This window comes from Brassica napus, chromosome C9, assembly GCF_020379485.1.
Source record: "Brassica napus cultivar Da-Ae chromosome C9, Da-Ae, whole genome shotgun sequence".
NCBI lineage: Eukaryota > Viridiplantae > Streptophyta > Magnoliopsida > Brassicales > Brassicaceae > Brassica > Brassica napus.
Genome location: NC_063452.1, coordinates 15,434,975 through 15,460,635, shown reverse-complemented (window position 1 = coordinate 15,460,635; position 25,661 = coordinate 15,434,975). Strand labels below are relative to the sequence as shown.

General features: G+C 38.0%; 2 protein-coding genes and 1 long non-coding RNA gene across 4 annotated transcripts; 1 reads left to right on the top strand and 2 right to left on the bottom strand.

Annotated features, from left to right (window-relative positions):
- Positions 1-815: 815 nt before the first annotated feature.
- LOC106374066 (TIR-only protein) lies at positions 816-2,855 on the bottom strand. Its single transcript, XM_048770093.1, has one exon. It carries the CDS (start codon positions 2,342-2,344, stop codon positions 1,796-1,798), a length of 549 nt encoding a protein of 182 aa, XP_048626050.1. The 5' UTR covers positions 2,345-2,855; the 3' UTR covers positions 816-1,795.
- Positions 2,856-3,300: 445 nt separating this feature from the next.
- On the bottom strand, positions 3,301-7,591 carry LOC111211813. Of its 2 annotated transcripts, none has more exons than XR_002662721.2 (4): positions 5,128-7,591; positions 4,185-4,379; positions 4,020-4,107; positions 3,301-3,859 (listed from the first exon to the last, which is right to left on the bottom strand). It is a non-coding gene; the product is annotated as an uncharacterized LOC111211813 (long non-coding RNA). The 2 variants fall into 2 exon arrangements; XR_002662722.2 differs by having other exon boundaries at positions 4,185-4,350; positions 5,128-7,590.
- Positions 7,592-12,021: 4,430 nt separating this feature from the next.
- Positions 12,022-13,603, top strand: LOC106375041 (NAC transcription factor 25-like). The gene is given in 3 exon segments (NM_001315987.1): positions 12,022-12,208; positions 12,359-12,666; positions 12,972-13,603. Coding segments are annotated over 3 exon segments (969 nt in total). The 3' UTR covers positions 13,446-13,603.
- Positions 13,604-25,661: the final 12,058 nt, after the last annotated feature.

Genomic DNA, 25,661 nt, shown 5'->3' with positions numbered 1-25,661 from the left:
TATCAATTTTTCCAATTACTTGGATCAGAAGCATTTGTGGGAAGTTTTTCATTCTGTAAACTTCTGATCTTCTCATCGACAACTTCATCATGCTCTTTGTTAACAAAATCATCCACATGATCATCTAATTCTGAATTATCATTATCTGCACATGTATTTCTTCATTCTCGTCTCCTTGTGTACCTGCTATTTAATCCGTTCCAGACTTTGCATGTTTTTTTCTTAAATGTACCTGAATGTACAATTGATTTTTGGATTGTGGTTTCGTCGATTCTTCTTGCATTTTTTTCTTCTTTCTTTTTAATTTACCCATGTTGCTGTTTAATCCCAAGTGCCTAACATAACATTTATATAATATCCCCAAAATTGCAATAACATACTACCCTCGTTCCAATAAAATAATTTTTTTTATATGTTTTCTGTAAATTGGGATGTTACAAATCCATATAAAATATGCACTCTTTTCTATAACATTCAACTAGTATAAGCATTGAGCACTAGAGTTAGAAAATAAAAAGCTTGTGTTGAGACAAACATGTCATACCATGAGCAACTTAAGACAATGAACAACTTAAGACACTTGATTAATATTGATTCAATATGTCATACCACAGACATGTCGTCTCGTACCATAAAAGCTTAGGGTACTTCAGTAATATTAATTCAATATGCCATACCACAAGCATGTCATACCCTAAACATATCATACATGCATTGTAAAAAATCACATCTAAAAATAATAATACTGATTCAATCGTGTTAAAAAAAATTGATTCAATCTGTCATATTTGGTGTGATAATCTGTTTACAAAATTAATAATAATCAATATAACTAATCAAATTCTTACATGATTGAAGCTAATTGAAAAATGATTATTCAGAAATCAAAATAATAAAAGAATTTTCTACTGTCAAATTAAGTTAAATAAACAGAAAATAAAACACACTTTGTTATGTCTCATTTATTATTGTATTATTGATTGACCTATGCAGGTATGTGCTTGTACGTAGGGTTGATGCTCCGTAGTCTCGCCTCTTCAACGTCTAACAAGTTCTTCGTGACTGCATCCGATGCCTTGGCCAAGAACTCTGACCAGTCTCTACACAACAGTTTTACGCATAAGTTAGTTTTATCAAACTTATCTTTGTAGGGTTTCCAACAAGCATCAAAGTTCATATATTGATTTTTCTACTATAAAAAAAATCAATAATCAATGATCAAAAAAAAAATTATCAATGAGAGACCATAAGTGTTTTCTTATAACCAAAGAGCATTCTAAGCTGACATCGGGGTTCTCCTACTGTTTAAAGCTTCTATAAGTAGATAAGCGCTACCTATTAGTTTATTAGTTATGAAATAAATAATGAATTATAAGCCTTATGTTTGACTGTTTCAAACGTTGTGTACAAAAACTATACTTAGTACTACATGAGTGCATATTTCTAGTTTTTTAATGAACTTTCTTTGTAAACCTTCAAATACGAACCGTCAACACAATCATTATTCCGTTTGTATTTATATAAATACATAAACGAAAATGTTCTATAAAGCCATAAAAAGTGTTATATTTATGTTTATTCTCTTAAGGTTACCGATAATTAGTTTAACATAAGTTAGAAAACAATGAAACTATGAACCAAGCGCTCGTAGCTTGGTGGTAAAAGAGGTACAGATGTACTGCCCGTCACCCGGGTTCGAGCCTTGGCCACAACAGATTTAACATCTCTTCCGTTGGGGCGCTGGACCCCTTTCGGAGAGATAGTTGGGAATGTGGCTGCCCAGATACCAGAGTTATCAAAAAAAAAAAAAAACAATGAAACTATGTATTCCATATATAAAAAATTGAACCCCAAGAGCATACCCATTACATGTATCAAACGTGAGTCCTACGGTGTATTTTGCTTCCTCGAGAGCCAACCGGAACCTCCGAATCTCGGCAGCTGGACGTGTCCTGTCGTCCTTAACGCATAGTTCTGATGGCTTGACATCGCAAAAGATTGGGATAACTCTTTTCTTGCTCTCCATGAGCATGGTGAGTTCATGGAGACAGAAGTAAGAGTCACAGTAACGGGGTGAAAAAACCGCAATACCAGCACTGCATTCTTTGATTGCTGCATTGATCTCCACGAAAAGTTTATCCCCAGGCTTTAAATTCTTACTATCCAAAAAAGAATTCAAACCTAGTCTAGTGAATCGATCATATAATAGGCCTGAAATAGTCTTCTTGGTATCGATCCCGCGATGATTGATGAAAATATCACATGGGTTTTGGTTACGTAGGGTTGGGTTTGCTAAGTATCTTGTGCATGCGAGTTTAGAACAAGGTACTGACAAGCGTTGCATCGATCAAATTTGAACTGAAGAGAAAAATGAAATAAATCACAAGAATTATTCAGAGATTATGAGAACTATTTTTATTTAACCGTGTTTGAAAAAGAAACAGTAATGGAACGTAAGAAGAATTGGTTTTAGACTGGCAAGAAATAGATATATGTGTCTTTATTTATAATGGTTTTAGCTATGGTTTGTAAATATTGGTTCTTCTCTCGCTGGTATTCAAGGAAGAATTCAACCTTTCATTTTCTAACATTTGGACTTCAAGAAAACACTTGGTGTGATTCCAAGCTTGGGAAACAAATATTTTTGAAACGTTTTTTTTTTCTCCCTCTTTGACTTGCAAGTATTTGCGTCTTCTTTCATGTAGTTTGAAGAGAAAACAAAAAAACCTTCAAAGACGTATATGCTATTATATAAAAAGTATTCTAATTACTTTTCCGTTGTTGTAAAGCATCAGGAAAAAGAAGTAAAACATTCTTTGAAACGGTCACCATCCCAAAAACAAAATACTTAAATAGTACTCCCTGAATGCTACGTTAATGCACTAAATTAAAAAGCTGTATCAGCATATAAAATAAGAAGTTCATATTAACAAATCAATAACGATGTTCAAAAAAAAAAAAAACAAATCAATAACGTGATATAAATATATATATATATGGTTGCTTAAACAAACAAAACTTTATAAAATATCTCATGTCTATAACTCAGATTTACCGTTTACGGTTAATAATGCATTAGTTGTTTTGGGGACAAATGTTTATTTTTGTGAGAGAAATAAATTCATATATAGTTGACAAAAATATCATATATAAACAGCAAAAAATCATTATGTTGTGAGAGAAAAACTGCATAATCGGATTAATGGTTGGACATTAACTTATTTTTTTGGTGAAACGAAATTTTTATTAAACCATTGACAACAACTTTGTTAAATACTGTTTTAGAAAATCCAAAAAATATATGACTGCAAAACTTCTTAGTAATATATATATCAAATTGTTAACAGAAATGTTTACATTAGTTTTGTCTTTTCGGGGGACAAATGTTTACATTAGTACTTGACGTTAAATCGGACGGAAAAATTGGCTTGCCTATCTGTCAAGGCTCTCCATGAACCACTGCGCTCCCTTGATTCAGGCCATCAAATCAAAGTTCATGTCTTGGACTGTCCGTCTACTATCCTTCGCAGGAAGGCTTCAACCTATATCCACGGGTATCTCGGGACTCATCAATTTCTGGACCTATGCGTACATACTACCCAAAGCTTGTCTATCTGAAATCGACTCGATGTGTCCAAAGTTCCTTGGGAAAGGCAAACTGGACGGGAATGGAGCTGCGAAGGTAGCTTGGGAGAAATGCTCTCAGCCGAAACGTGAAGGAGGCCTAGGGTTAAAAAAACTGGATTGCTTGGAACAAGGCTTGTGCGCTGAAGCTTATATGGCTGCTATTCTTCAAGTCTGATTCCATCTGGGCTACTTGGTTTATTGAAGAGATTCTTGAAGGTGATATCAACAATTTCTGGGTGATCGATACAAAGCAAAAACATTCTTGGTTAGCTAACTATCTCCTGCTGCTTAGAGAAACAATTTTCCAATGGATCAAGGTTGTTGTAGGAAATGGCGAGACAACCTACTTCTGGACTAGTAATTGGTCACCATTCGGAAATTTAAGGAACTACCTGCAAGGTGAAAGCGCTAGCCATGTCGATATTTCTTCAATGGCAACCTTAGCAGAGCTATGGGAATCTGACACTTGGGTATTGCCTCCTGCGAGATCAGAAAAACAGGTCAATATCCAATCTTACTTATCAACACTATCTCTATTTCATACTAGAGATGAGTACCTTTGGATGCCTGGAGGTAATAAAGCAGATTCCTATTCAACAAGAATGATCTACGACCTCTTAAGAACGGCTGAGCCGGAGGTGGCGTGGCATTAGGAGGTCTGGTTCACTGGTGGAATCCCAAAACATCAGTTCCTAACTTGGCTGTTTGTGCTTGATCGATGCCCTACCAAAGACAGGATGGCAGCATGGGGTCTGTGTTTGAACCGAAAATGGTGTGTTTGTCGGATTCATACAATGAAGAATTTAAGAAATAGATTTCTTAGATTCTTGAGGCTAAAGAGAAATCAACATAGAAATCAAATGGAAAAAGAACATCAAAAAGAATTTATTGATTAAAGATTATATTACATGTATGATTACAAGTGTAAATAAATCTAAGAATCAATAAACTCTTTGTATGAAGTGTTTAATATGTCAAATGGGAGGAGAGAGATCTTTTCTCATAAGGAAGTAACTCCTTATTTATAGAAAGATGAAGCCTAGGGCTTCCCTAGGGCTTCCTAGTAATATGAGTCTAGTTCAATGTCTAATGGGCCTTGAGGAGGATGTAAATCAATCCCCAACAGTAAGTCCCCCCAAGTTCGTTGAGAGAGATGGAATCGATCTCTGCGAAGTTTACGAATAGGGTTTATTAGACAATGAACTAGACATACTCATGCCTATGACGGTTTAGGTGAGTTTATTTCGAACTTGTGCCTAGTAAAAAGCGAGTTTGCTTTAAACTCATGCTTAGCGAAAGACGAGTTTACTTGACTCATGCTAAGACAGAGGCGAGTTTACTGAGAATTCGTGTCTAGTAGAAGGAGAGTTTCTGTAAACTCATGCCTAGCCAAAGTTGAGTTTTTGTAAACTCGTGTCTAACAATAAGCGAGTCGACCGCAAACTCGTGCCTAATAAAAAGCAAGTTCAATTTAAACTCGTGCCTAAAATACAAGTTTACCGAACTATTGCCGACCCGAAGTCTCGTGTTGAGATCGTGTGTGCCGAGCAAGTTGTTGGCTTGTATGTTCGTCAGGCTGCGATGACGTTCATTTGTGAGGTCGGGCTCGGGCTCATCGGTGTTGATGGAGCATAAAGAAGCACAATGTTTGATGAGTGCATCATTCACAAGAACGAGACGCCGTCGACCCTGTGAAACAAATGACGAGGTGATGAGGGGATGAGGTGGTTGGCTCATCATCTCCGCTCTCGCCGGAATCAAACTGAATGTATCAAGACTGAATCATGGTCGCCGAGATCGAGTCACCAAAGAGATAATCTTCACAAATAAAATTTAAACCCCATTAATAATTAGACCTTGCAACTCACAAAAAAAAAATGTAAGAGTTGATATGCTTTATGACTTGATACTCGGGCTAGCATATTAGTTTTTCCTTGCTGCTAGCATATTAATTTTTCCTAGCAAGGGACAAGGGTTTACGTATGACTACCATAATCCATTAACTTTCCCAATAATTTTAATAAAGCAATTAGCTGCCAAACTATCAATAGACGTGCATTTTGACGTTTTAAAGAAGGTGGTCTAATGATAATAATTAGTTAATATTGGGAAAACTTATCTCAATGTATCGCTCTTGTCTGAGCTGAGATGGTGGTGAGCTCTGCCTCAATGGATCGTTCTTGTCTGAGCTGAGATGGTGGTAAGCTCTGTGTTCCACAGAACAAGTCGGCAAAGAGAAGCAAGAGCTTTTAATGGAGGTGTGATGACTGATGTCATTTCGTCAGATTCTTTGCTGTTCGAGAAGCCAAGCTTAACGACAGGTTGGAATGCGTTTTGCACGGTGAACAATCTTGTGAAGCCGAGTGGAAACATAACATGGCAGTATTAAGCTGGAGCACGCCTTGTAAGGTGTTGCAGTCTTCACTCTCGCAAAGCGAGTCATGGCGAGAAGAAGCTGTTGACTTTGGAGCTCAATTTAGTAAGAATAAAGCTTTGAAAAACAGAGCTCAAGTCGTCAATAAGCTGTCCTTGATGGGGCTTGAAGGATCAAGTCTTTGCCGTGTCTCGTGTCTGAACAACAGCTTGGAGACCAAAGGTATGAGCGAAGCAGTTGCTCATCTGACCAGACAAGAACTCGATCCAACAACGCAGTGAAGAACATGTGTTTCTCAAGGCAGATCAAGTGGTTGCTCATCCGATCAGAAGTTGATGAGGAGGAAGATGATTCAGTGGAAGCCGAGCCAGATAAGTTTCTGTTTGCTATTTGCTTGTCTGGAGCTGGAGCTGCGTATGAATTACGTCGCTGCGAACGGAGAGGTAGTGAAAGCTGAGGAGATCGCGGGAGCCGTAAGATCTCTGACGGACGGTGAGGATACGCCGGGGAAGAGAATGAAGGAGATGGCGGAAGCTGCGAGGATGGCTCGTCTTCACGGCGGCGACGTTTGCGATCGTGTGTCTGATGTCGTTCTCTGGGATTACGAACATGAACTGCCATTGTTGCTTCATGTTATTATCAGCCCACCAAGTGCTCGATGAAAGTCCCACCCGAAGAAAGCAAAGCTTTCATGAGAAAGCTTCATCCTTTAGCTTCACCTAGTGCTCGATGAACTGCTTCTGCCGGGATCGAATCTTCTGAGGATGATATGCCCAAACTGCCGAGATCAACCCAAGAACGCCGATATCAAGTTATGTCGAGGACTGTCGCGTTATCAAAGCCGAGAACGTGAGCCTCGAACAGCTTCTCCTATCTTGTGATGAACAAACCGGAACGTGAGTCTCGAACAGCTTCTCCTATCTTGTGATGAACAAACCGGAACTGACGAGTATCCACGGTAAGAAACAAGACGACATCGTTGGTTCATTCTCTCTTTTTCTTTTTTTTTTTTTTTTTTTTTTTTTTTTTTTTTTTTATCCTAGATCTCGGGTTTTTCCAAGTTTGATATGCTATCAAGATTGTTCTCTTTGGCCCCCTCCTTCTAGCGCCAACTGTTTGAACCGAAAATGGTGTGTTTGTCGGATTCATACAATGAAGAATTTAAGAAATAGATTTCTTAGATTCTTGAGGCTAAAGAGAAATCAACATAGAAATCAAATGGAAAAAGAACATCAAAAAGAATTTATTGATTAAAAATTATATTACATGTATGATTACAAGTGTAAATAAATCTAAGAATCAATAAACTCTTTGTATGAAGTGTTTAATATGTCAAATGGGAGGAGAGAGATCTTTTCTCATAAGGAAGTAACTCCTTATTTATAGAAAGATGAAGCCTAGGGCTTCCCTAGGGCTTCCTAGTAATATGAGTCTAGTTCAATGTCTAATGGGCCTTGAGGAGGATGTAAATCAATCCCCAACAGTCTGGATGTTGATCGGTCTTGTATCCTGTGTAATGCCGCCTCAGAGTCACGTGATCACCTCTTCTTCAACTGCCCATATACTTGGGATATATGGGAATCATTCATGTCCAGAAGCCCCATCCCCCCCCCCCTCTCCCTAATTGGCATGATGTCCTCTCTGCGATGCGAGCAACTACTCCTCTAGGGCCATGGCGCCTTCTCACGCTTCTAAGCAACAATATACTTCTGCTGGTCTGAGCGCAACAGTCATCTTCATCGCTCGGCTTTCCGGCATCGAGATTTGATAAAGTAGGACATTGACAGAGTAATCAGACAAAAGATCGCTGCTACCCGATACTCAAACCCAAACTTATCGTCCTCTCTGTTCCAAGCTTGGACTGTTTGACCTCCATCGATCCCCCACCTCCTCTGATGCATGCAACTGACCGCTGCTCTACCTTCTGGATTTTCGTATGGGCTTGGGCAAGCCTAGAAAATCCAATTTTACTGTGATTCTCGTTCTATTAAGGCCCTTGGCCCACTAAGCTCAGCTTTGTAAACTTTTTTGGTCTCATGCTTTAAATAGAATATAATTTAGCCAAAAAAAAAAAATTAGCTTGCCTGCTGTAAAAAAAATTAATTATGTTTTGCAAAGGTGTTTAAGGATTGTTATTTTGGAAGGCTTGTCTCGTGGACCCAGTCAAATTTTGTTCCCATCCTATGTAGTGTCAAATTTGGCGGAAACCTAAGTAGTATAATAGTTTCTCTCCCCTTATTAATTTAGCCAATAGACTTATTTATACAAGTACATAACTTGTCTAACAAGTTCTTTACATAATGAACCACATCGCGGTGGTTTAGTTGTTTCCATTAGAGGAGGAGTTTCCTGTTGGTCTAGACCAGGGATCGACTCCTCTCTAGTGCGAAATTATTAGCTCCACATGTGGACACGTGGATATGGACTCATGTTTACGGCCCATTTGAATATCCGGGAGAGGATCCATCTGTGGGTTGCATCTCCCATCCGGATGTTAGGTCTATGTCTTTAATAGATCCGGGTTTAACCTTTTTTTTTCAAAAAAAGTTTTTTTACATAATAGAATATGAAATCTAACTTATATACGTTAATGCTAACTTTCCTAATAGCTACATGAAATATATTCTAGGTGATCTCATTTCACCGAAATCTCTTAATCCCGCAGGCTTATACTTGGTAACAGTATGACATTTGACGATTATCAAACTATCTCATGGTGTTTATACCCCACCATAGGGTCATCAATAGCGTTTATACCTCGCCAAGGTCATCAATTCCATGAAAAATACTGTAGTAGTTGTGTATCTTCCTCGTCTCATGCCACCATGTGAACCGAACGAACCCATCTGATTCATGCTCAAAGTCCACGGCAACATCATCAAATAATCACCCCACTGGATCCGTATATACCCGTTGGAGTCGTCATCTTCGTGACTACATCGGAGTTGTAGTTGATAAATAGCCACATGAAGATCATGATAAGAAAATATTACACAAGTGAATATGAACGGATCCATCAATGGTCCATGCTCATAATCCCTAGTAATAATAATCAAAGTGAACGTCGTCCTCTTTTGTAGTATGAGACAACGTCTTTTCCTTTTTTTTTTTTAGTAGCAAAATCATAGGAAGATAAATTACAGAAGAAGCATAACTATAATAATCAAAACTCGTCACAAAGTAGAAGAAGTAGTAGATAAGAACTTCAAATTGAAAGAAAACGTGAAAACCATTTTTTTTTTCTTTTTTAGAAAAGAATAACAAAACCATAACCCATAGGATATTAGATCTTTGGCTCTGATACTATGTCAAATTTGGAAGAAACCTAAGTAGTATAATAGTTTCTCTCTTCTTATTAACTTAGTCAATAGGCTTATTTATACAAATACATAACTTGTCTAGCAAGTTTTTTACATAATAGAATAAGAAATCTAACTTATACATTAATGCTAGCTTTCCTAATAGTTACATGGGAATATATTCTAGGTGATCTCGTTATCACCGAGATCTCCTGATATCCTCCCGCAGGCTTATACGTGGTAACACATATGAGATTGGACAATCATCAAACCAGGTCATGGTGTTTATACCCCACCATATGAGATGAATGTTACTTATGCTGGACCTTAAATTAACAAATGTATAATTAAAAGTTGGTTTAAAAGAGCATCTATATAAGTATAAAATGATCTTTGTTTACTGGTTTCTTACGTAAAATCAGCAAAATGCAAATGGCATAACTATATCGAAAATTTTATGTCACTCAATTGATTGACCTAACGACTCAGACGTGAAATATTGCATTACTCGATACATTAATCAACCTGGAAGATGTTATAATTATTCGAAGCATTCTTATACGTGATTATAAATCGGATTAGGATTGGACGGAGATATCCGAACCAAATAACCCTGATTTGTATTTGATCCAAGTTGTAAAAATATCCTAATAGATCATGTAAAATATTTAATGTACTTGTATCCTTTATGTTGCTCTCATTTCCCATTGTAACCACAAGACATATATTTCTGTCGGATGTTAAAAAAAATTATTCATAATCTAAATAAATACTTCAAATATTCATTTGTATATTTAGTTTGATATAATAATATCTATATATAGATACTTTGACCGATCTGATATGAGTTTGAATACAAAACGAATCTTAAACAAAATTACGTATTAAAATATGAAGTATTGTTAATCGAACCAAACCTAAACATGTATAAAATCTGAATGGGAATGCTGAACCCGAAAATCCAACCTAAAAACGCAGATTTGAATCTGAACACGGATATATTAACATGACATTTCACGAAATAAAGAATACAGTCAAGCTGGGCTATTACATCTAGCAGGATTTGTTTTTATCCGGCCCACAATATTTTGGACCAAGCATCCAACCTTTACATCAAAACTTGTAAACCAGATGGATTAGTTGTGCGTAGAGTGGAAAAGGAAACACCTAATTATATATTTTCAAATGCCCCCTAGTGTTACTAATTTGGGCTAAATCTCAGGTCCATTGCCCTTTCAATAGATTTTTCAATCACACAAATTTTTAAAACGACGGAACTCATGTTTACCTCACCCTATAGGATCAATCAAAGTGATACATAGATTATTAATTAAAAATCTTTAAATTAAATAAAAAAACTACAAAAAATAAAAACGTTAATTTTAACGACGCTAACGATTCCAGCTAAACCCTAAATCTTAAATTTTAAACCCTATACCCTAAATTCTAAACCAAAATCCAAACCCCTAAACTCAAACCCTATACCCTAAACCCTAATCCTAGACCCTAAACCCAAATTATACATCCTTAACCCAAAAACTAGACAATAAACTTAAACTCTATACCCTAAACCCAAGTCGTAGACCCTAAACCCAAGTCGTAGATCCTAAACCCAAAACCTATACCCTAAACCCAAATCCTAGACCTAAAACCCAAACGGTAAATCCTAAACCCAAACCCGAAACTTAGATGCTATAGGGTTTGAGTTAAGGTTTACGGTTTGGGTTTAGGGTCTAAGACTTGGGTTTAGGATATAGGATTTAGGTTTATAGTCTATTTTTTGGGTTTAAGGTATATAATTTGGGTTTAGGGTCTAGGATTAGGGTTTAGGGTATAAGGTTTGAGTTTAGGGGTTTGACTTTGGGTTTTGAGTTTAGGGTATAGGGTTTAGAATTTAAGATTTAGGGCTTAGGGTTTCGCTGGAAGCGTTAGCGTCGTTAAAATTAGCGTTTTTATTTTTTGTAGCTATTTTTTATTTAATTTAATATTTTTAATTAATAATTTATGTGTCACTTTGATTGGTAAAAGGTGGAGTGAATTTAACCTAAGTTTTGTTCTTTTTAAAAACATTATTTCTTCTGAAGGCTCTCAAATTAAAGGATAACTAGTATTGCAATTTTCCTAGATTAGTTAGCATTTTTTAATGTAAAAATTGATAAGGTAATAAATAATTTAAATTGAAACCACAAAAGGCTTTAAAATTCACAGAAAAGAAAGTTAATCAAAACCATCTGTTAAAAGTATCTGTTATGGTCGAGTTTATTTTTTTTATATCATCGTAATTAGTTAATGTTTGATTGCAAACAAAAAAACACAATGCTCATGCAATATTCAAGTAAAAAAATGCATATAAGACAGAATTCCCACATTTATATTCTTATATATAAAAAGTTTTGCAAAAAACCCAAAATGAGGTATGTGCGTGATGTGTAGCATAAGAAAGGCATGACATAAGGCAGTTCGAAAAAACCTGCCTTTTCTCCAACATTTAATGCACATTGGCCGCTTATCCTGGGCCCCACGATTAGCCACGTGTCATTTTCTTATCAAGGGACCCAGTTCGGTACTCGTATGCACACACAAACCTAACACCTATTTCTTCTTGCATCTTATATGATACACCTTCACTCTCCAAAATATCAAAATCCTCTGCTTACATATTCTCCCTTGAGTATCATGAGACGGTCTTCGTAGAATAACTCATTTGAAAATAGCGAGTTGATGGAAAACATGGGGGATTCGACCATAGGGCCGGGTCATCCGCATCTCCCTCCCGGGTTTCGGTTTCACCCGACCGACGAAGAACTTGTAGTTCATTACCTCAAGAAGAAAGCTGCTTCTATTCCACTACCGGTCTCAATCATCGCCGAGATTGATCTTTACAAGTTTGATCCTTGGGAGCTTCCAAGTATATACACTTACCTATATATTTCCTAATTTGTTTTTTGTTGTTTCGATTAAAATGCATAGTTAGTTAGATTATGAGTCCATTGACATCTTTTCTTTTACTGATGGATGGTGATCACTTGGTTAATGTACGGTATTTTGAATGGTTTAGGCAAGGCGAGTTTTGGAGAACAAGAATGGTACTTCTTTAGTCCTAGAGATCGGAAGTATCCCAATGGGGTTAGGCCGAATCGGGCAGCAACTTCTGGTTACTGGAAAGCCACGGGAACCGATAAACCAATATTTACGTGCAATAGTCACAAGGTTGGGGTCAAGAAAGCGCTTGTGTTCTATGGTGGAAAACCTCCTAAAGGGATTAAAACTGATTGGATCATGCATGAATATCGCCTCACTGATGGTAACCTTAACACCGCTGCTAAGCCACCCGACTCAACCACGTCAAGGAAAAACTCACTACGGGTATGCGAAATGGTCTAACATCTACTAACAATTTTTGGTCATCGGCTTATATAGATTCTAAGATATAAAATAAGGTCCTCATACCGTCACCACGTGGAAAATTATCTAACATCTACTTGTTAGTCTACAACATTGTTTCACGTGGGAAACTCGAGCAAAAATATTATTTTGGGTATAATTCATGATAGTCTCTATTAAATGAGTTGATCGTTAGACTAACGCGTACGCTATTAATTATTATATACTAAATATATGTAATATGGTTTGGTGTATTTATTAATGTAATACGAATCCAAAAATCGCAGCTAGACGATTGGGTTCTTTGTAGGATCTATAAGAAGAATAGTTCACAAAGACCAACAATGGAGAGAGTATTACTAAGAGAAGATCTCATGGAAGGAATGCTCTCAAAATCATCTGCTAATTCATCTTCCACATCGGTCTTAGACAACAACAACAACAATAATAATAACGAAGAACACTTTTTCGATGGTATGGCCGTTTCTTCGGACAAACGTTCCTTGTGTGGTCAGTATCGTATAGGTCATGAGGCCTCTGGATCATCTTCTTTCGGGTCCTTCTTATCGAGCAAGAGGTTCCATCATACGAGTGATCTCAATAATGACAACTACAATGTCTCATTTGTCTCGATGCTTAGTGAAATTCCTCAGAGTTCAGGGTTTCATGGAAATGGAGTCATCGATACGACGTCGACTCTAGTTGATCATGGGGTTTTAAGACAGGCGTTTCAGCTTCCTAACATGAACTGGCACCCATAATCTACATAGCTATGTATGTATGTATTTATGCAGACACAATATAGTTGATACAGTATATAGATAAATTATATATACACACGTGATCTCACATATGTATGCGTATCTGTTTACGTCAAGAAAGGTCTATACGTCTCTTTCTACTCCATGGTTGCAAGATGTATACTAATAACAGAAGCAGATTAATTACAACTATAAAAATGTATTTTCCTCCTACACTACAAGAAAACAGCGATATTCTGACGGACATTCCGACGGAAAATGAAATCCTCGGAATATACCGAGGAATTTCCGAGGAAATTCCGAGGAAACACAAAATTGGGTTTCCTCGGAATTTCCTCGGAATATACCGACGGAATTCCGAGGAAACTACAGTCCGTCGGAATATTCCGAGGAAATTCCGAGGAAAACTGTGTTCCTCGGAAAAAACCGATGAATTCCGAGGAAATATTATAGCCGTTGGAGAGCCGTTGGGGGATTTTACAAAATTCCGAGGAAATTCCGACGAACTAGTTTTGTCCGTCGGAATTCCGTTGGAATTTCCTCGGTATGTCGGCAGGATTTAAACTATAAATACAAGCACTCCTCTTCCTCTTCATTCACTTCATATCTTCATCCTCCCTCTTACTCTATTTACACACGAATTTGATTCATAAAAAATATGTCTTCTTCAAATTATTTTCGTTCTTGGATCGATCGACCTCATTTGGATCCGAACACGAGATTGCTTACGGAAGAATACCAACGAGGTATAACTGAATTCATGGGGTTAGTTCACCGACAACCGGAAGCAAAAACAGGTATGTTAAGATGTCCTTGCTCTAATTGTAAAAATAGAAAGGTTATTAAAGAGTGGGATGTTTGGACTCATCTATATTTGAGTGGGTTTACACGAAGTTACAAAATTTGGTATCATCATGGGGAAACTGATTATGAACATGGTAGTACTAGTGAACCTCAGCCAGCGGTTAGATTAGAAGAACCAATTAGAACGGATGTAGATTATGGTGTAGGTACTGAGCAGATGGTAAATGATCATTTTAGAGGGGAAGATTTACCCAATGCAGAAGCTAGGAGATTTTATGATATGTTGGATGCTGGAAAGCAACCATTGTACGAAGGTTGCAGAGATGGTCATTCAGCTTTATCATCTGCTACAAGATTGATGGGCATTAAAACAGATTATAATTTGGCTGAAGACTGTGTGGATGCGATTGCTGATTTTGTAAAAGGTATTCTACCCGAGGATAATGTAGCTCCTGGTTCATACTACGAGGTTCAGAAACTCGTAGCTGGTCTTGGTTTATCGTATCAGGTAATAGATGTATGCAGCGACAACTGCATGATTTATTGGAGGGTGGATGAACAGCGGGTTACATGCAAATTTTGTGGAAAGCCTCGTTATAAAGATACAATTGGAAGAGTTCCAGTGCCATATAAAAGGATGTGGTATTTACCTTTGACGGAAAGGTTGCAGAGGTTGTATCTGTCTGAACGCACAGCGCAACCAATGAGATGGCATGCGGAGCACTCAACAGATGGTGAGATCAGACATCCTTCAGATGCAAAAGCGTGGAAGCATTTCCAATCAAAGTATCCCGACTTTGCGTATGAGAGAAGAAATGTCTACCTTGGATTATGTACTGATGGTTTCAGTCCGTTTGGCAAGAGTGGAAGACAGTATTCTCTATGGCCCGTCATTCTTACACCATACAACCTCCCCCCAAACTTGTGCTTGCGACGAGAGTTTTTGTTTCTCTCGATTCTCGTTCCCGGACCAGAGCATCCTAAGAGATCACTTGATGTGTTTCTTCAGCCACTAATATATGAGTTGCAACAACTATGGGCTCAAGGTGCTGAAACATACGATGTTTCGTGTAAAGAAAACTTTCAAATGCGGGCAGTACTAATGTGGACAATAAGTGATTTTCCAGCATATGGTATGTTGTCTGGATGGACAACGCATGGAAGGCTATCATGTCCATATTGTCAAGATAACACTGATGCTTTCCAACTAAAGCACGGAAGGAAAACGTGTTGGTTTGACTGTCACAGGAGATTCCTACCACCTGATCATCCATATCGTAGGAGTAGGAATTTGTTTACGAAGAACAAGAGGGTGTTTGACAGTCCACCTCCGGAAATTTGTGGGAAAGATTTGAAGATACAACTAAGAGATTTTGGTGCAGAAAGGACGCCAGAAGTCGGTGGACATGAGCGTTTTCCGGTAGATGCTGTTGGAGAACTACATAACTGGCACAAAAAAAGTATTTTCTGGGATCTGCCATACTGGGAGGATCATCTGCTAAGGCATAATTTAGATGTCATGCATATTGAGAAGAACTTTTTTGACAATCTCATGAACACGATCCTTAATGTTCAAGGTAAAACAAAGGATAATTTGAAGTCAAGACTGGATTTAGTCGATATATGTGCTCGTTCAGAACTTCATGTTGATGAGAATGGTAGGGCTCCTTTTCCCATATACCGACTTGATGCAGCGGGAAAAGATGCGTTCTTTGATTGGATTTCAAACGATGTGGAATTTCCAGACGGTTACGCATCAAATTTGCGTAACTGTATCGACAGAAAGGAAGGAAAGTTTACTGGCTTGAAAAGCCACGATTGCCATGTAATGATGCAGCGCCTCCTTCCGTTCGCCTTCAAGGAAATATTACCACGAAATGTTCATGAAGCAATTGCAGGGATAAGTGGTTTCTTCCGCGATTTATGCACGAGATCAGTGACTCTTGAAGGTATTGAAAATTTGAAGACTAACATAGCCGTGATTCAGTGCAACCTTGAGAAGATATTTCCTCCCTCATTTTTTGATGTTATGGAGCATCTTGTTATTCACCTGGCAAGAGAATTGGAACTTGGTGGTCCTGTGCAGTATAGATGGATGTATCTGTATGAGCGGTATATGTTCCATTTGAAGAAGATGGTGAAAAATTTAAGTAGGGTGGAAGGTTCTATAGTCGCACAGATGATCAATGAAGAAACTTCAAACTTTGCCGAGTACTACTTTCCAGCAGAAGTTCAGACCAAAAACAGAAGACCTGCTCGGCATGATGATAGAGGCGAACGGGCAACATATCATGTTACGGTTCCAGACATTTTCACAGACGTTGGACGACTTAGCGGAAAACCAAAGGACCGTCGACTTACTGAGCAGGAGCGCAGTCATTTGCAAACATATTTGCTCACCAACTGCGAAGACGTTCTTCAATATGAGAGGTAAATAAATGAGCTTACAAATTTTTATTTTAACAAGTTGAAATTTAAATCTTAATTAATTACATTATTGTCATCATATACAGGATTTTCATGGCAGAAAAGCGGTTCGAGTATAGATACGCCACAGAGGACGAACTAGAAGAAATGAAGCAGAGAGAATTTACTGGATGGATGTTTACTTATGTGAGTGCTTTAAACAAATTAAAATATATTTTATCACATATTTATACTAATTCACATTTATTGATATAATATATATATATGTGCTATTAATAGGTGTCTGCTGGTTTGGCCAGAGGTGAAACATTTGACGATTGGATACGTGAGATGGTCGTTGGACCAAACTTTGTTGTGAAGTCATATCCGAGATTTTGTACTCGAGGATATGCATTCACAACTCAGAAGAGGAGACGTTCGAGTACGACTTATGATGCTGGCGTTTGTTCTGCATCAGGAGATGATGTATACTACGGACACATACATGAGATTTTGGAAATCAAGTATTTGGGCATGGTTGGATTGCGCTGTACTGTTTTCTATTGTGATTGGCACGACAACACCCCAGATCGAGGTGTGAGAACAGATGCATTTGGTGTTACATCAGTAAATTCGAGGCGAAAGCTGCAATATTATGATCCTTTCATTCTTGCTTCCCAGGCCGATCAGGTAATTAAATGTTAATTATTCAGAATGATTCATCATCATGTGTATTAATTTATAATTTTTCTAAATGTTACAGGTTTGTTATATCAAGTACCCCCGGGTAAGGAACAGAGATGATCCATGGGTTACTGTTACAAGACTCAACCCGAGAGGCCGAGTTCAGGGAAGTTCTGAGCTGGAAGACCCACTACAACCAAGCACATCCGGCAACTGTAGTGCAGCAGAAGATTTAGCTGGAGTTGGCCTTGTAGTCGATTTAACCGACTTTGGAGAGGAAGCCGTCGTTCACGTAGAGGATGAACCAGTAATTGGAGAGTTTCACCAAGATCCAGATTCAGATTCATCTGGTGATGATGACTCGGAAACAGACTACCATTGAACTTATTTTTTTTTTTTTTTAAGAAATACCGAGGAAATTCCGAGGAACACTTGATATAACCTCTTTCCTTGGATAATAGTTATTTGGTTTATCTAGCAAGGCAAAGCTGAATACGAATTAAAAGCTACACAAAACACAACCAAATAAAACAAAGAAACCATGTAAAAGAAATACGAACTCATAATTAAGAAACCTAAAAAAAAACTCAGTTCAAAATTAACAGAAAATAAGACCATAAAACGTTAGAATAGAAAAGAAAATAAAATAGCCGGTGATAGCTCCTACTCCTCGTCTCCTGCTCCAGATGTTCCTGCATCGTTGGGTCTCTTGGACCTCTTTCTTACCATGTGTGTACCACTCGAACCCGAACCAGAGCTGGATGGAGAGTTGTCCCGATGAACTACATCATCCTTTTGGCAACGACACGGCCTGATACGTGAAATGGCAGCCCAGATCTTGTGTAGCATGTCGTTGTTTGTCTTTATGCTCTGATCTCTCCAATGTTGTTGCTGGCGCGAAGTGGCGTTCGGTGGAAGCTCTTGCAGCTTGTACTGGCTGGAGTCTGATGGGAGTAGCTGATGGGGTTGTGAATCATCTGGAATGGCTTGTGCAGCCTCATCTTGTCCTTCTTCATCAACCACGCCCTTGCCTTTGGTCTGATATTTTGGCGTGAAGAAGGATGGCTTGTCTACTAGTGCGGTAGCAGGGGGTAGAAACTCAACTGCAGCCTCTGAAAGTAGAGCAGTCAGGCCGATCTGAGGCAGGTGGCAGTAGAGTGTTTTCTTCGCTCGGTCCTGGAATACGTAGACGTAAGGACCATCCCGATCGATCCTCGAGTGGGGACCAGCTATGAACTCCTTACTTACTAGAGAAATGACATCCAGGTAGTTCCAAGCAATGTTGTTCGATCTGTCCAGTGCTACCTGGTGGTTCTCACAGTCTACACCCACATGTCTAAGGATCCGAGTAATCACTGCACCAAATCCACATGCATTGCTCTTGGATTTGGTTACTTTCCCCTTGTATCCTGCTAAGTTTGCGGCCAGCACCGCTCCCATGTTGAAGGCAGTAGCAGGTGGGAATGTAGAGTTTCCAAATGCCGGTAGCAAATGCCTCACACCTTGGTACAGGAGGCACAACTCCCATTGCGTGACTGATGCGGCTGTGGTTGTCCCGTATAGCAATGAGCCAATGAGGCGTGTCGCATATCTCAGTACTGGGCTCCGGATAAGTGACTCCTTTGCCTGAGAAGATCTATAAACCCCTGTGCCAATCGTTTCCCAGAAGTTCAACAGCTCTGAAGTCCAATAAAGACCATATGTCCTCTCCCCCGCACTCAATCCAAATAGTCCGCAGAGGTCTGTGAAAGATACCTCATAGTATACTTTCTGCACTACGAATGCCAGAAAACCTTCCTGATGGCTATCATCGGGACGGGTGACGTATGCGGATGCTATGAACTGGCGTACCAACTCCGGATAAGTGGGTTCCTTGAGGTTGCATAGTTGGCCTAGACCCATGTTCTGGAACAGTCCTTCAATGTCTGCTTTGATTCCCAATATTGTCATCGTCTCAGGACATGCTAGTTGTGTAGCCGGAACGGCTACCTTCTTCATGTTGTTGTAGTGGGTGGTATCAGACTTATCCCACTTCTTTGGCCTTTGCTTCTCCAGCTGTGACGAACCCGCTTCTTGTGTGTTTTTCTTTGCTGATGTTTTCGTGCGCTTCATTCTCTACAAAATAGAATCATTGCTCTCAACATGGTTATAATCAATTAAGAAGGCAAAGCTGAACATGAAAATGAAAAGCAAAATCGAGTTGTGATAAAAAAAAACGAAATTGAAAAAAATTCTCTATCCCTAAATCATCTCAAATCATGTTCCAAACTCGTTGATCACAGACAATTGTGTTCTATTCCATGTTTAAACATCTGTTTCATGCATATTTGATCAAGGAATCAACACGGAAATAAGAAATTCACAAAACCCAAAAAATTGCTCAAGAACACGATTTCAGAATGTGGAGATTCGCGGAGTATACCTGTCTTAGGGTGAAGACGAGTGTAGGAATCAGGTAGAGCTCGAAAAATCAAGTGGAATAGAGCCCAAAATTGTTCAAATCGGATGATTATAGAGAGAGAAAGGGGGGGGCGAATTATAGGGGAAATCGGAGGGGATGAGAGTTCTAAGGTTTAGATCCAAAAAAGGTCGGGTTTTGCCTTATAATTCTGTTTTCCGAACACGCATCGATCGATGCGTTTTGTTTCTATAACGCATCGATCGATCACATTCTTACGGCCCGGGCCATCTTGGTAATCGATCGATGCGTTTTTGTTCTATAACGCATCGATCGATGCGTTTTTAAAAAAACATACAAGATTTTCCGAGGAAATTCCGAGGAACAATTCAGATTGTCGATCGATCGATGGGATACTCTCATCGATCGATCACAATCTTACGGCCCGGTCCATCCTAGTAATCGATCGATGCGTTTGTGTTCTATAACGCATCGATCGATGCATTTTTAAAAAAACATACAAGATTTTCCGACGAAATTCCGAGGAACAATTCAGATTGTCGATAGATCGATGGGTTACTCTCATCGATCGATCACAATCTTACGGCCCGGTCCATCCTAGTAATCGATCGATGCGTTTTTGTTCTATAACGCATCGATCGATGCATTTTTAAAAAAACATACAAGATTTTCCGAGGAAATTCCGAGGAACAATTCAGATTGTCGATAGATCGATGGGTTAATCTCATCGATCGATCACAATCTTACGGCCCGGTCCATCCTAGTAATCGATCGATGCGTTTTTGTTCTATAACGCATCGATCGATGCATTTTTAAAAAAACATACAAGATTTTCCGAGGAAATTCCGAGGAACAATTCAGATTGTCGATAGATCGATGGGATACTCTCATCGATCGATCACAATCTTACGGCCCGGGCCATCTTAGTAATCGATCGATTTGTTTTTGTTCAAAAACGCATCGATCGATGCGTTTTTTTAAAAAAAATTACGTTTTGAAACCCCAAACACTAGTTCGTCGGAATTTCCTCGGAATATTCCGAGGAAATTTCGAGGAAGAAGAGGGTTTCGTCGGAGTTCCCTCGGAATAATCCGAGGAAATTCCGAGGAAATAGGGTTTTTAAACCGAAAACAACGTTTTGCCGTTTGAATAACACCTATATAACCCTTATTAAGTGTCTTACGTTCATTATGAAGTCAAAAATTTGTTCCTTACCGTATAATTAACACTTTTCCGATTGTATGAACGAAATCTCGCAACATAAGAGAAACACTTATACCTTTTAACGAACGGTAAAGGGAATACTTTCAATTAGTTTTGAAATTTGTTATTTCATGGTTTATGCTCATGTATACAAAGAATCCTCAATGGTATGCATTACAATTGTATAAGAAATGAAATACGGCAAAAAAAATTGATGTTTTGAAACCCCAAACACTAGTTCCTCGGTATTTCCTCGGAATATTCCGAGGAAATTCCGACGGATATTTTACTATCTGTCGGAATTTCCTCGGAATATTTTCATTTTACCGGGCAAATATTTCGCGAAAATTGAAATTAGAATTCCGACGGAATTCCGACGGATAATGTCCGTCGGACCCTAGGTTTTATAACCACGAGCCCCTTCTTCTTCCCCATTTCTCTCTTCTTCCTCTGCGCGACTCCTCTCTTTCTCTCCGGCGATTTCCCCCTGAAATCCGACGATATCTCCGGCGATCTCCCTCTTCTCTTACACAAATCATGTAAGGACCCTATCCCACTCTCTTAGGTTCTATTTGTTAGGTTTTTGTGTAGTTTTGATAGATTTTTGTTAGGGTGATTGGTTAGGATTGTGATTTGGTTGTATAATAGGTTTAGAATTGTGATTTGGTTGAATAATTTGTTTTGTTGAATTGATTTAGAATTTTTTTATAATTTTTTTATTTTTTGTATTTATAAAATCATTTTTGTATATAAAATCGATTTTTGTATTTTACAAAACGATTTTTCTATATAAATTCGATTTTTTGGATTTTACAAAAAAAAATTTCTATATAAATTCGATTTTTTGGATTTTACAAAACATTTTAATTATTAAACAATTTTTATTTATTAAAACTATTTTTGTTTATTAGAACTATTTTTATATATTTATTAAAAAAATTTAATATATATAAATCTTTTTCTGTGATTAAATTATTTGGGATTTTTTTTTAATAAAAAAAATTAATTTATATATTTCTGTATTTATTAAATATATTTTTTTAATTTACAGGTCTCATGATGATCAGACCCGGCCTCGACAGCGTCGTGGTCGTGGTGGTACGGGGAGCCAGTCTCGGGATTCCAGCCATTTTCAGGATTCCCCTTCGCCCCACAGCTCCAACCATACATCTCCCTCTGCTGCACCCGCTCATGCTCCTCTCGCTCCCGCTGCTGCATCCGCTCCTGTTCCTCCGGGTCCTCCGGGAGTGATGAGGGTTGCGGAGTTGGTTCAACAGCCCGGTCGTGACCATCTTCCGTATCTCACTCCGTATCCACATGGACGGGGTCAAACATGGTAATTAAACATTTTTTTTTCTTTAAATTTGGATTCATTATTAACCGTTTGTTCTTTTAATAAGGTTCAACCGATCCGGGAACGGGATCAGCGCATGGATCAACCGTATGATGTACTCGGCCCTCGACAGTGGACATCCGACTTTCACTCACTTCCCAACCGACAAGCAGGTTCTGTGGTTTCGTCAGTTTGCGGTAAGTATTCTAATTTTTTACTTATATTTTTAATCTTTAATATAAATTTTCTACTAATTGTGTTTTTTTTTCAGCAAGAGTTCAACTGGAATTCCGATGAGACGCTCTTTATCTATCACCACTTCGTCCATAAAGTAATGGACAACTATGGGAAGCAGATCCACGAGTGGAAGAAGAAGTGGGAAATCAATAAGGTTCGATTTAATTTATTAAACAATTTTTTAATTTATTAAACTATTTTTTAATTTATTAAACTTTTTTTTTTTTTTAATTAAAAGGTCCCAAAGTCGATGAACGATACGGTCTGGAAGGAGTTGTGTGCGCATTGGGATAAGGAGGAGACGAAAGAAACTTCTTCCACCAACTCCACCAACCGCAGGAGCGACCGTAAAGGGAAGGGCATCTACAAGCATAACTTGGGTGCTCAATCTATTGCCACTCTCGGAGATCGCATGGTAAGTTCAACCGCTTTTTCTTCAATTATTTGAGTTTCAGAATTTAAATTTATTGTGCATTTCTTCTAATTTCTAATGTTTCTTTAATTTTATGTTTTTTTTCAAGGCGGAAGAAAATGATGGCGAGCCGGTCGATGATCTCGCCCTAATGAGGAGGGCGTATACCAACAAGAAGACCGGCCAGATTGATGACGGTCTTGTGAGGGACGTGGTCGACCTGGTCCAAACTCAGGTGGTAGACGAAGTGTCTCAGCTTCAAACCGAGGATGACGCTTCGACGGCTTCGACCAACTTGTCCCGGTTTCGAATCAACGAAATCGTTGAATCCGTAAGTTCTTTTTTTTTTAAGTTCAATTCATTTATTTCTTGGTTTAAATTTCTAAATTTGGCTTTTTTCTATTCAGTCGGTTCCAAAGAAGAAGGGACGTTTGTTCGGTTTGGGTCGTCGCACCCGGTCGGTTCCTCCTTCTTCTGCACCACCGCCCTTTGTTGATCCAGAAGTACTTACGGCTCAGTTGAAGGACAAAGATGATCGAATATCTTTGTTGGAGACCCAGATGGCGGCTCAACAGGCGGGCTATGAGGCACAGAGGAGGCTGAACCAGCAAATGATGGAGATGATGCAGAGGATGTACCCGAACGAGGTGTTCCCGGACGTGCCAGACCCGTAGTTTTTTTTTCCCCAATCTCGGAATGTTTTATTTTTATTTGTGAAACTTTGAATATTAATTAGTATGATTTCAATTTTACTTTTAATTTCATATTTTCGAATTTAAATTTCAGAAATTTTATTTTTTCAAAAAAATTAATATTTTTTACATTTCGAGGAAATTAATTATATTTTTCACTACATCGATCGATGCGTTTTTGAACAAAAACGCATCGATCGATCCGTTTTTTTTAAAAATATAGCGAGGGACATTTCCCTCGGAATTTTCCGAGGGACAACTCCCTCGGAAAATTCCGAGGAACGGATCCCTCGGAATATACCGAGGGAACAGTTCCTCGGAATAAACCGAGGAAAAAGTCCGTCGGTATACTCCTATCGATCGATGTATATATGTCCAAACACGCATCGATCGATGAACTTCCGAGGAATTATCCCGACGAAGTTCTACCTCGGTATATTCCGAGGACTTTTCCGACAAACAAGGGATCCTCGGAATTTCCTCGGAAATTTATTTCCTCGGAATTCCGTCGGAAAATTCCGAGGGATTTCAGAGGAAAAAAGAAATTCCGAGGAATTATTTCCGACGACGTATTTCGTCGGAATTGCGTCGGAATAACGATATTCCGACGAAATTCCGACGATTTTTTCCCTCAGAATCCTTGATGTTTTCTTGTAGTGCTAGAATCAGCTAGATAATTTTTTTTTGCTTAAAAAAATAAGTTAGATAAATTAAATATGCCACATATATGATATCAAATTTTAGTTTAATTGTTATATATTCCATAAAAATGTAAAATCCTTTTAAATGTAATTTACTACTTGAATGAAATTGATTGTCTTACACAATATATCATGTGAGTTTATATAAAACCAAATTCACGTTTCGTTTGATTATTTATTTGGGGCTAATAAAAGTAATTTTTTTTGGAGAAGTGCTTGCATACCGTGGGGTACTTCCTTCTCACAAATGAGTACCAAAAGTGGATCACACCCTTTTTTTGCCCATAAATCTTACTTTTTAACTGTCTAGGAAGACCCGAACATACATCACCCTATAGGGGTGGAAACTTTTTTTAAGACCCTTTTCATTTTTTGGAAACTTTTTTCTAAATATTTTTAAGAAAATCAAAGGATTTTAAGTTTTAAAATTATTTTGGTTTTGTTGTAAACTATAGAGGTGGATGTTCGGGTATCTATTTGGATTTGGTTTAAATATTTTGGTTTAGATGTTTACTACATTCTCTGACAATTTTATATTTGAATTTGTTTCAATTCGGTAAGTTTCAGGTTCGATTATTTTCAGATATAATTGAAGTATCCAAATTTTTATATTAAATATTCATATATATAATGAAAATATTTTGGTTTTTATCAAATCTTATATTTATACCTGAACTAATATATATATTTGAAAATAAACTGAAGTTTAAATAACCAAAATACCCAATTTATCAACAAAAAATACAAAATGTCTAGGTATAAGGAAATATATGTTTTAAGGAAACATCTTATATAAATTTTGGTGTGTTCATATTTTCTTCGTGTGGTGGTAAAAAAACATGCTTTTAAGAGAGATACAATTCACCTTCGTTAATCGAGTCACACGTATCTAAGATATTTATATCTAACGATTTTCCACAAAGTGGTGATGAAAAGTATAACTTGTACAAATCTTTCCATTTTCCAATTCAATCTGATCCATTAGTTCGTAGAGCTATTTACTCGATTGCAGACATTTCTAGAACACAATAGAGGGACAAAGAGTCAATTTTGAAAGAACGTATTGTCAAACTCTTTCAGATATGAATCTATTCGATTCAGAAGAGAAGAGCTTGCATCAGTATCTCAATTTCAATTCAAACGTGGGTTTGACTCACACTGCATGTTCTGAGAAATATTTATAGAGGAAAAAACGGAGTCTTTGCCTAAACATACGTTGTCAAAGGGCAGATGGATAGAACCTTTCAACGAGATAGTGCTATTTCAACTCTCTCAAATGGAATCTATTCCAAACATATATGTCATGGTTCTTTACTTCGACAGGG

Coding starts and splice junctions, on each gene's coding strand:
- LOC106374066 (XM_048770093.1), bottom strand. CDS start 2,344: ATGCAACGCTTGTCAGTACCTTGTTCTAAACTCGCATGCACAAGATAC.